At 43.1% G+C, this 12,787-nt stretch overlaps 1 protein-coding gene across 9 annotated transcripts in view; it reads left to right on the forward strand.

Annotated features, from left to right (window-relative positions):
• LOC144124469 (telomere-associated protein RIF1-like) overlaps nucleotides 1-12,787 on the forward strand; it is a 395,573-nt gene that overhangs the window by 303,852 nt on the left and 78,934 nt on the right. For all 9 annotated transcript variants that reach the window (XM_077657148.1, XM_077657150.1, XM_077657155.1 and 6 more), the window contains one exon: nucleotides 2,232-2,400. In XM_077657148.1, coding sequence (XP_077513274.1) covers nucleotides 2,232-2,400 — 169 coding nt within the window. The remainder of the gene's footprint in view (nucleotides 1-2,231; nucleotides 2,401-12,787) is intronic.

The raw sequence follows: 12,787 nt of genomic DNA on the forward strand, positions 1-12,787 counted from the left end.
GTGCGGGTGATTTTCCCATTAAATCGAATTAACCATCCCGGCTCTCACCTTCTTTTTTTGAACCCACCTCCGAAAGTAGGAGTCAACCAACCAACAAGTGGAGTGTGTTTCAGCCAGTCGAGTGGCTTCTTGGCCACCCTGCCATCGGTGGAGTGGCACGTAAAGCTAAGGGTGCACTAATATTTTTGTCTCCGTGGGCCCAATTTGCGGCTATGTTATCTGCAACTGAAACTATTTATTTATTATCATCATCAGCCTGACTACACCAACAGCAGAGCAACGGCCTCTCCCATGTCCCTCCAATTATCCCTGTCCTTTGCCAGCTGCACCTACCGTATGCCCGGAAACTTCTTAATCTCATCCACCCACCTAACTTTCTGCCACCCAAGGCAACAATTCAACTATTACTCACAGAACTAAAAAAAAATGCGAAGACGCCACATGACTGGCCACATGACTCCTCCTACTTTCGGAGGTTACCTCAAATTATAGGCGGGAGCCCGGCGCCAGTTTTCTGACCGACACTATTGAAAAACGTTACATGATGCTGGCTTGCCTCGCTCACCTCGCCTCGACGCATGCTTAAAGCCTAATCTCGCACAATCTTGCCACTTCCAGTATACAGCACTGCGGATGCCTTTGGCCACTGTAGCAAAGAATAATCTTGCCGCGTCTCAGAGGCGCTATGGATGGCTCGGTGGTGGTGACACCAGCACGAAGCTGAGGTGGCATTTGAAAAATTGCGCATCCTGTTCAAAAATGGCAGTGACCTCGAGCCTGCTTCCTGAAAAATGCTTTCTAATTTAACAGTACTGTGGCCTTCTAACTTGCAATTTTCAAGAAGTTTTTCGGTAGGATTACGTGTAAAACTGACAAGACCAACACTTCACCTCTAATTAATGAAAAATTCAAATTAAGCAGCTTCGACAGTCAACTGTATATTCAAGGTTTGCACTGCAGATGGCACAAAACTCAGGAACATGCTAGCAATGGCTAACGCTTTCAAAGAAAGTAAATTCTTAATGACAATGGGTTTATTATGCAAGTAAATATGGTATTTACTGCAATATGTTGGACGACCATGTCATAGTCTCTTCAAGTCATTTGCTCGCCTTGTTCCTGGACGACTGACAAGTGGTTACAGTCTCGGGGGCTCCTCTGCCTCCACAGCCGCCTGGTGGCTCAGTGGTTAGGATGCTTGGCTACTGATCCGGAGTTCCTGGGTTCGAACCCGACCGCGGCGCTTTTGGATGGAGGCGTGTGCTGTGTGATGTCAGTGCAGTTTAAAGATCCCCAGGTGGTCGGAACTATTCCGGAACCCTCCACTACAGCACCTCTTTCTTCCTTCTTTCACTCCCTCCTTTATCCCCTCCCTTACAGTGGTGCTGTTCAGTTGTCTGGGGATATGTGAGACAGATACTGCGCCATTTCCTTTCCCCAAAAACCAATTTTTATTTTTTCATTTCCTCTGTGCATTGTCTTGTGACACCTGTGTCCTCGTACTTGGCTACACAGGGGGGCTACCCGAAAACAGCACTCAATATTCATATCGGTCACCAGATGTGGTAATTTTTTTTGCTTGTATGATATTGTGGGGATTTCACCAGCGAGCATTGGACTGGCCATGGTAAGGGCCGAGTAGGAAATATTGATTCCTTTGGAAAATCTGCCTTGTCCCACTGCAAAGCAGCCCCAGTCTTGCACATACCAGAAGTGCACAGTCAGCCAGAAGGGATTTCATCTCTCCTGATCTACTTCTTTGTACCAGATGCACTGATGGTTGTACATACCACCGAGGACGCTACAGGAGCACCTGCATGCCACAGCACTTTAATGCGAGAGCTGTTATTGCGAGTCCCACCTAAGCCATCGTGTAACTGAGGCCTGTTGTAGTTGTAGAAATCCACAAACCAAGCCAAGAGAGAAGAAAGGAACAAAAGAGACAGTGAGAAATGAAAACATGACTGCTCTGCCAATGTTTTAACAGAGCTCAGCCAGCAGTTTTATCTCTTCTTTTTTCTTCTTTCTAAGGGATGGATGTTTGCTTAGTAATGTAGTGTATTCAAGAAAAGGCAAGCACAGCAATGGGCGGCAGATGAGGGGAGGCGGAGGACAGTGCTTATTGGAACGTGGGAGAGCCCTTTGTACTTGGTGTATGGAGATGAGCTGGTGATGATGTCGTGCCTTGGCCTCTGGGGGACTACCCTCGCCTGTGGTCCTTTGCCGTGCAGGCACCGCAGCCTAGGCCGGAAGCTCCGCCTGCAAGGCATTGCTACGGTTGGAGACCTGGCGTCGCTGACGGCTGCGCAGGCGCTCCAGCTGCCTGTCCAGCCTCCGCGAGTGGCATCCCTGCGATATGCCCTAGAGCAGCATGCATCACAGCATGCCTGCCCCCTCCCGGTAGGTACCCTTTCTTTGCCACCACTTCTGGCATCAGTGTCGGCACTATGCTTATCATTGAAACTGGTCATTTGTACAGCTGGAGGCCTATTTGTTAGAATGTTGCACAAAAGGGTGCTTTTACTACAGGTGTGCGAATGTCAAGCTTTGGTTGTGAAATGAAGAGAAATGCTGAAAATTGGTTGTGAATTGCGTTACATATTGATATTCAAATAGATGGAATATCATGACAGGTAGTTTACCATAAAAACCCACATATAATATGGACCCGCATATAATACGAGGTTTAATTTGAGGATAGCAAAACTGGGGAAAAAATTGGAGGGACTTTTAAGCTCCGTCTGAAGGGTATGATGCGACAGCTTTATTGGGTTAATGGGCATATACAGTAGACTTTCACTTATTCAAACTTCTAGGGAGCAGAAATTTTTGTATGAGTTATCACAAGTGCACCTTAATATGATCCAAGACTAAATGCATTTTGTTGTATCTATATCTATACATACAAATATTATTTTGCACCCATTTCTCTATGCAACTGTAGCAGAGTACTTTAGCACAACATAAAATGCGGGTGAAAGGCAATGATAAGTTTGTTTAGTGTGGTTTCACTGTAGAGTAAAAACCTCGAGGGATGAAAAAAAGGTCCGAATCATCTGAAAATCAAAAGGTCGAATAGCTACAAAAAAAAAATTTCCTGAAACTATTTCGCACCGTAGCAAGTTTAATTAATGGAAAAATAGGCAGTGGTCGTCTGCTTTTAAGTGAAAAACTGCACGGCAATGACGGTTTTTCACAATTCCGTCATTTTGTAGTGAATGCCCACTGTCGGGAATACCAAAGCAGAACTGCTCCAAAACAGTAAGGCCTTCCGCGGCCTCCTTCACAGGTGCGAACGCAGCAGCGATAGAGCCTCCTCACACATGGGGGTCCATGTAAGGAGGCTTCATCACACAACGAGCAGCTTGTAATGAATGTGCATTATCGACGCACAAGACCACGCAGACGGACAAAAGTGGGACGTACATTTGCGCCAGAACAGCGAGACGCCTTCTAAAAGGACAAAAAATAAATAAAAGCCAGCAACGCACCAATTAGCGTCCGAACCGGCACTCAGTTTGGCTTAGTTCGCAGATGCGCGTCCGGCAGCCTTAATGGTCGCAGGCTGGTAGCGAAGCTTAGAAAACAAAAGTATGCCACGACGGGACAACCCTGATCAACTAGGCCCCCTTCGGGCTGCGTCGGAGCAAACGAATTGGAGGGGCCAGATTTGCAGTTCACACAGTGCAGCAAATCTAACTCATCTGACCTCAGCCGCCACTCTTCCATGCACCGAGAGTGTCGGAGCAAGACAAAAAGTTTGAATTAGCTGAATTTAAAAGAAATGGTGGTACGAAATAAGCGGCTTTAAAATGCATTGAAAATATTACTCAACCAACCAAGGTTCTAAAATTTGCTTGAATTAATGAAAAGCATGAATTATCGTGAGTACGTAGAATTGGTCATTCTCTACTTAACGTTTATACATCCCCAGGGTCAACCAAGCCGTCACTAGGCATGTATGAATAGTGGCTTTTTGAAATGCTTCTAGCACACAAAGTAAATTGAATGGCACAGTAGGTATTTTAAAACCATGTATTTTTCAGACGCACAAGGACATTACCTTCATCGCACTCATTGAAGCATGTTGACGTCTTGCAAAAGGGACCATTGAAAATTGTTAGTTGGCCTACATGCTGAGCCGACACATTTTCGAGGGTGTGAGAGCTATTATGAGACCTCTGAGTGCTGGTCTCAATTACGATTGCATCATTGCACAGTTAGTGCTTTTAAGCGATGACTCCATGAACACCTTCTAGTGAGTGCACAGTGTTCTCCATTACTAGTAGCCAAGTTTCACCTCAGCGCTCCCACCTTCCTAACCCTCTCCCACCCAGGTCCCTTCGGTCAAAACGCAGTGCAAAGATGAGGTATCGTTATAAAACGGTGTTAAAAATATTATTGAGCAGTAGTTTTTAGTACTATCGTCAGAGAGAGGGAGTTTTAAGGCCTAACACGTATCACGCATAGAGCATGCAAATCCGCAACTCATCACTGCAAAACCTGCATGGCCATAACTCTGCACATTAAACAATGGGAGCCTCCATTAGATGACTGGGGGGGGGGGGGGGGGAGTGTCGTCCCCTCCTTCCGCCCCCATGTGCGCACGCCTATGCCTGCTAAGCCTACGTACTGCGTGCCCAGTGCCGCCCCGTGTAAGGCGTCGCAAAGGGGCACCCGTCACAATGTGCGTCGTGCTAGCTTCCTCTCGTGCTCACGGGGAGAAGAGCGGCTGTGGCACCTGTAGTCTAACTCACTCCATGGAGATCAAAGAGAACCGCACACCCTCCGATTAGAGCACGATCCGATTCCTCGGGGAGCATGTGCAGTTGCTCCCCGCGGATGTCGCGAGGTGCCAGGTGCCAGCCAGCTGTCCGCACCCCTGCCTTGTCGGTACCAATCAGCATGTGCGCACTAGAGGCGCGCGGAAGCAAATCACGCAATGCTAAATCTCTCTACTGATGCACTCCACCGAGGATGGTTACAATGCGTAGCACCGTAGCAGGAAGCGCCAGAAGGTTAGCTGGGCGGATGAGATTAACTTTTAAGAAGTTTGTGAGGATAGGGTGGCCGCAGCTGGCACAGGACAGGGTTAATTGGAAGGATATGGGGGAGGCCTTTGACCTGCAGTGAGCGTAGTCGGGCTGAGGATGATGATGATGATAATCCATGTGAGTCCCCATACCACTCCTGGCGCGGTTTAAGCAACGAGCCTCTGCCCTACGATGGCAGATGCTGCCATCGATGGGGCTTATGCGACGTAGGTTGCTCTTCGTGGGCAACCTCTTGTGCCCAATCATTAAATTAACTGCCACTTGCCATGTTGGCCAGTTTTCTCACAATCAATGGGCAAGTTGTGGACGGGACATAGGTGGCCCACCTGCCTCCTAGGTTGTTTTTCTGGGGATTTTCATGGATTTTTCGCTCACGGTCGGCAATGCCGATGACGCCGGATTTTCTGTGAAGAGAGCTGCTTAATGCTATCACGTTAAATTTTTATCTGTTTGTAATGTGGGTAAGGAAAGGCAGTCATCTCGAAGATGTTCTGGAAGTCAAAAAAGCTGAATGCCGTCAGACTATTTGTGTGCGCCAGCATGCTAGATACGACGCTTATATGCGAGCAGCAGGCTCAGAGGCGATGTACTCGTGTGTCCTGCACCACAAGCATGCACAGACCGGTTCCGGCATATGTTTGTTTGTTTATTTATTTATTTATTTATTATTTATTGATACTGCAATCCCGGAGTTGGGATTTGAGCAGGGTGGGGATACAAACTAAGTTTAACAAAACAGGCAAAAGTAAACAAAAATAACAGCGCAAGTTGAAGCTCTTGTGCACCATTGGGAATACAACAATTAAACATATACAACAGAACAGTGAAATAGCAAATGCAATAAAAACTAAGTGATATGTTGCGAGAACAATGTCAGCGACGGCTGCAGCACTTCATTGTTAGTGAGGTTATTCCAGTCGGAAATAGTTCGTGGAAGGAATGAGTATTTAAAGCAGTTATTTTGAACAAGAAAAGGAGTTAAAGTTAGCTGGTGCTGTTGTCGCATCACATATCCGGATGAAAATGAAAAAACAAGCAAATCTGTGAGTTCTGTTCTGTAGTGTCTTTTGATTAATTGATACAGAACTTTAAGTCGTGCACAACGATTTCGCTCACTTATTGTCGGAAGGCCAGCTTGGATAAAAGATGTGTTACTGATGTATGTCGGTAATTGTTGTATATGCATCGAGCCACCCTCTTTTGAACCTTCTCTAATTTATTCATGTTAGTTTGCGTGAACGGGTCCCATATGATAGCAGCATAATCTAAGGTAGGCAAAACAATACATTTCCAAGCAAATAGGCATACAGATGGGGCAGACAACCGCAATGCCCGTCTCAAGAAAAACAGTTTTTGAAAAGCGTTACACGTTATAAAGTCAATATGTTTATTCCAACTAAGAGTGTTAGTGACCCAGAGCCCTAGATATTTATATTCTGTTACTTCTGTCAGTGTCATGCAATTTATACAATAACAAAAGGTAAGACTTTCTTTTTGTGAGTGATTCTCATTAGTACAGTTTTTCAAAGTTAATGGACATTTGCCATGCTAACACACCATGCGAAAACTGTTTGGAACGCATTATTAAATAATAGCTGATCGGAGACATTTCTTACTTCTGTGTAAATAACACAATCATCAGCGTAAAGTCTAATTTTCACAGGAATGTTAGCAACAATATCATTAATATATATTAAAAACAACAGAGGCCCAAGAACAGAGCCCTGAGGGACGCCAGAGTGAACTGTAAGCCTGTCAGAAGAATGATCATTAAAAACAATGAATTGTTCTCTGTTTTAAAGGTAGGCTGAAATCTATTTTACTAATTGTTCATTATGATGTACTGTGTCCAATTAATAAATTAACTTTTCGTGAGTAACCTTAAAAGCTTTCGAAAAGTCCATAAATACGGCATCAATCTGCGTTCCATTGTTAATTGACGAGGCAAAATCATGTATTGTTTTGACTAGCTGTGCACAAGTTGAGTAACCCCTTCTGAGTCCATGCTGATGCTTAGTAAAAAAATTATTTGCTTCGAGAAAGTTTGATATGTGATTGTGACTTATGTGTGCAAGTAGTTTACAGCAGTCGATGTGAGTGAAATAGGGCGGTAGTTCTTGATCAATCGCTTGTCTCCACTTTTATGAAGCGGTTTCACTCTAGCAGTCCCCCAGTCTCTCGGAATTTGACCTTCGTTTAAGGGCCTTGTAAATAAAACAAGCAAATATTTTGATGTCCATTGAGCATATCTTTTCAAAAAGGCATTAGGTATGTTCTCTGGTCCAGGTGATTTCTTTATTATCAAGGTTGAGTAACATGTTTAAAATGCCATGCTCACTAATTACAAGGTCATCCAGAGGCGGCAGTGAAGCTTAAAATTTTGGAAAGATATTATTGTCATCAGTAAATACGGACTTAAAATGTTCATTGAATACATTAGATACTGTTTGTGCATCACTGACCAGAACATCTTTGATTTCAAACTCATTATTGATCCTTGAGGATTGGGGAGACCAAACGCCAGAATTTCTCGGGATACTCTGATATAAAGTTGGGCAAAGATTCATCAATGTAGCGTTGTTTGTCAGTGACAGTGTTCTGTTTTAGTTGAGAACTAAGGAAAAGCATTTTTTGTTCTAATTCTGGAGAATGACTGTTTGCGTTTTCTTTTTCATCCGTTTCAGTTTTCTTTTTAACTGCAGTGTCGCCTGAGAAATCTTTGGGTTTTTTTTTTATCTTTTTAATAATAACCGGCACGCGGCATTCAAAACATTCATGTATCATAGCTTTAAACCAGTCCCAAAGTTTGTGAACACTGTCAGTGTTATTACAAAATATATCGAAATTGAAGGAAAGAATATCGACAATGGAAACATCATCAGCTCGAGAGAAGTTTCTAAAATGCATTTCAGAGCAATTTTTATCAACAGTCAGGCCGGAAAGAGTTAGTAGAAAGGTCTTGTGATAAGAGATACCTGGTATCACTACACATTTAGCTGTATCTAAAATTGTGCCACAAACAAAGCAACGGTCTAGCATGGATTTTGAGTTCCCTTGTATTCGGGTCGGGTGCTCTACAGTTTGTGTCAAGTCATACGAGAACGCTATATCAAGCATAGCCTCACTTGATTCATCACTAAGGGTTTTGATTACGAAAGTTGGCCAGTCAAAATCTGGTAAATTGAAATCTCCTGCTGAAATAATCCGATCATTTGGCTTAATAAAAGTTATTTAAAACACTGATCGGTGATCCAGGCAGTCTATACAAAGCTCCTACAATATACCAGACATTGTTGTGGTATGCCTTACAGAAAATGCATTCACTATTAGGCACATCAGGCATGCTCAACATATTTAAATAATTTTTAAAGATTATGGCAACTCCTCCTCTTTTGCTACCACGGTCTTTCCTAAGTACCCTGTAGTCAGCTGGCGCAAATTTGCTGTCGTAAATGGTTTCATTTAACCACGTCTCCGTTAAAACTGCGATATCTGGAGCAAAGTAAAATTCCTTCTAACTCACTAATTTTATTTAATATGCTTCTGCAGTTTACATTTAATATTTTTAGTGATTTAGGAACGTGCTTGTGCTGTCAGTTATTTTTACTGTTTAACTTAATACGGGCACCTTTCACTTCATCCCAGCTGTACATTACACTACATTACCAAGTCTATAACACCTCTCAATGCCAGAGACAGTTAACCCTAATTTGTCTAAAGAGACCTCAGTAATAAGTTTTCTTTCAAGTTAAGCTGCTGTCTCTTCATCCTCCTCAGCTAATCCATATATAACTAGATTGTTTCTGCGGTCCCTATTTTCCAAGTCATCGACTTTGTAGATGAACGCTGATAACTGCTTATCAACCTTCGCAACAGTGTCCTCTATTACATTCACACGGTTGTTCAAAGCGTTCAAACCTACCAGCTGCTTTTCAAGACCTTCTGTGCGTTTGGTCAGAGCTGAAATGTTCCGCTCAATATCGATTTGAGAACAACGTAAAGCTTCCACAGCTGTGGTCAATCTTCCTGGCCATCCAGTAATTCTGAAAGCAATTCTTCTTCTGTAGGGCCCGGATTTGCCTCTACATCGCCACACACCAACAGGTCTCTTGGTATAGAAATGACATAATTGAATACAATTATCAAAGGTAGTGGGCAGGACAGCAGCACTAAGAAGTGGTTATCGCTTCGACAGCATTTAGCAGGTAGGTACCGACTAACCTGCAGCACAAAACAGAAAGGGTTCCTTAGCATGTTGCCACTGAGGCTGCTGCCATGCCCACTTACAAAGAGTGCTCATGCACTCTCTGGAAGTGTCCATAGTCAGAGCTTTAGTGATTGCCGTCTTCCCAGAGGCCCTTGTATCTTTCCATAGAAGCACATTATCCTGCATTTCTTGAAATAACGGCGAGCTCTTTGGGAATGCTATCCCAAGTGTCACTGCAAAGGCCTGTACCTGGCAGCAGTAACTGCAGGCTCTCCCACCTCATCCAGTCAATGTAACAGAGCTCGATGTGGTGCCGATGCTTTCGGCAGCTATGATTACTCTTCTTTTAAAAGCAGCCAAGAGTTGCTTTCGCAGTCCCCATACGATGCAAGGTGCGATCGTTCTGGGTGCCACGAGGTCAGGTCAGCATAGTGAAATGTCATCGAAATCGGAACTACCGACCTATGCCACTGCTAGGTAGCGCTTCCTCTTACTCGATGCATAATAATAATGAAACTGCAACTGTGGATTTTGGTCAAAGATTGTTCTGATCTGCATATAATACGAGGTGTAAATTTTACGTGTTAAAATCTTAAGGAAAAAAAGCTCGTATTATACGCGGGTTTTTGCAGTAAACTTACAAAATACATCAGGTGCTTTTCTATAAAGTGCAGCAGTGAAAAGAAACGGATATATTGCAAACAAATTTTATTGCGAACCCATCGTCAGCATAACTTGAAAAACTTGTGAGGCTTACTAGGCATTAAATAAGAGAGCAAGTCATGTAGAAATTATAGTATTAAGCTTTTTTTAGGCTGCTACCTTGACTGCAGTGTACTCGTCTGCTTATTTAATGCTTACTGTTACATGACAGAGGAGCTTATTTAATGCTTTCATGAATAAGACTGCTAACGTTCTGCGGGAAGCATAAGACACATGAAAGAACCATGCAGGTTTAATTTTTGAACATGTGCTTTGCATGCTGCAATGGTCCGTCTTCTGATATTGAAGGTGGTTGTTATGTTTTAACTCAGCTACATGTAATGTTTTCCTGTTGCCTTCACTCGATGAATGGTGTGTTTGATACTAGATCTCTTTAACAAATGAATTATCCCTCTGCATCAACAGAGTTGACTGTGACGAACAAATGTTTGAGATCAGTGGAAGAGAGCATTGGGGTCTTCAACTTGGTTGTCTTGCTTAGAAACTGTGCGGGGCCTCCGTCACTAGATTTCAGTTCTCGAGAAGTTTTCAGGCACATCTGACACTTGGAAGCTACGACTGGCGAGTCTCACCTAGTAAGTCAAGGCACGCTTGCAAACTTCTCTGACATGGTAAAGTTGCACGAAAAAATGCACACATGAGACAGGGTACAGGACGAGTGCTCGTCCTATGCCCTTTCTCATGTTTGTGTTTTTTTGCACAAGTTTAAGACCATGTCAGAAGAAATACACCAATTAGACTGACAACGTGTTCTACCTAAGCTTGCAAACTCCAACCTTTTTTTCTGGTAGAAACCTGACATGCAGTGAATCCTCCTTCGGTTACGGTTGGCATGAACAGTTTGGGATTTCGTTATAATAATTGAACCTCCATCAAATGTAACAGGCATTTCTTTGTAGCGCTGAAGTTGATGGAAGCAGCGATGAAGCAGGGATGTTCTACCGTCGGTCAGGCTGAGGAGGATTTCAGTCGGAGCAATGGCAGTGGTACTATTTCTTTTTAAGTTTTCCTGCGGTCTCGAAACTGTGCAAATAAGGTAAATTAGTTGTTTTGAAGTGCTTCTGCAGTTGCTACTGATGTCTGTAACAACATTTCTATCAAAAATTGAGAACTTGGCTGCCAAAACTTAATTCCATGAAAAATGCTCAGATCCATGATTTTTTGCGTAATCGCGGGAAAATAGGGGCCTTAGTCATGAAGCATTGTAAGTTGACCAGATACACAGATTGTTCCACAGTTAGACGTGCGTGTAGAATATTTCTCTCAGCTAAACTGGTGTGTTGTTCAAGATCAAATTTCACACAGAAATCGTATTTGGTCGGCAAAATTGTTTTATGCTAGGTACATTTGTTTGGGGTACTTGTTAGAATCGATCAAGAAAAGTCTGATATTGCGTCATCTGCGGCGATGAGGAAACAAAAAAATAAGCTATCTCAGCAATTGCACGCATGGCGCCATCTCGTTTGTCGGTCGTGGAGATTCAGCAAAGGAGGCGGTAGGGGGTGTTTTACGGGAGGTTTGAAGACGCTTTTTCATGAAAAGCTTGAAAGTTAATGCAGCTTTGGCCAAACTAGGTTTTTTGTGATCATTGCTAACTGTCTTCAAACCTCCCACAAAACACACCCCCCATCCCCCCTTTGCCGAATCTCCATGGCCGACAAACGAGATGGCGGGATCTGTGTAATCGCTGAAATACCAACTTTTTTTGTTTTCGTCATCGCTACAGACGATGCAAATATCCCGACTTTTTTCGATCAATTCAGGCAAGCACCTAAAACAAATGTAGCATAAAACAAGTCTGCCGACCAAATGCCATTTCTGTGGGAAACTTGACCTTGGACACCTCGGCAGTTTAGCTGAGAGTAGCATTCTGCGGCGTGTGTTTAATTGCGGAACATGCTGTATATTCCTTACTGGAGGAGTGATGTCAGCGTTCGATTATTTGAAGGGCAAAGTGCAACGCTGGCAAAATGATACAATACGGCTCGCGAAATGGACATAAAAGCGGCAGCTTGAACTACAGCACGAGCGTGTCGATTTCGCAGGACTGCGAGCCCTGTGATAGGAAAGCACTGCCGCAAACTGAAGACATGGAACCGGAACTAAGCCATTTAAGAATATCATGCTGAAAACAAAAGGCAGTGGGCAGTCTTTCGAATCATTTCACAGCCTTGGAAATTATGATGGCTAAATTCGATGAAGTCCAGAATGTTGTTTCAGTGAAAAACCAACGAGGATCTTTTAAAGGAACAATATCAGGCTATAGTAAACAAGGTCAGTGATATGGAAAATCTGTCTCGCAGGTGCAATTTGATTTTCTATGATTTTGAAGATAAAGATGAGCATGAAACATATGGAACGTCTGAAAAATTAGTTCATGACCTCTGCCGTACTACATTGGAAGTTGATCAGATAGGAATAGAAAGGGCTGACAGAATTGGGAAGTTTAGAACTAGGAAATGTCGTGCTAGTGTAAAATTTTCTTCGTTCAAAGGTAAACAAGAAGTTCTTACTAATGCCAAAAAACTAAAAGATTCAGAAATCAAATCGCTATCACAGAAGATTTCTCTGAAAATGTGAGAAAAAAAAGGAAGTCATCATGGGACTATGATAAATTGCACGACAAAGTTTCTCTCAAATACGATGTACTGTACCTTAATGAAGTGAATTATAGGAATGATGAGCAAAGCGATCAAATTGTTCAGGCTCGCTGACAGAAAAAGATTTTTCAAGAATCTTTTTTATCCTTTCTTGTAGTTAACTGCAGAAGCATAAATAACAAGGTAGATGAATTTTGCAGTCT

Source organism: Amblyomma americanum, chromosome 3 (assembly GCF_052857255.1).
Source record: "Amblyomma americanum isolate KBUSLIRL-KWMA chromosome 3, ASM5285725v1, whole genome shotgun sequence".
NCBI lineage: Eukaryota > Metazoa > Arthropoda > Arachnida > Ixodida > Ixodidae > Amblyomma > Amblyomma americanum.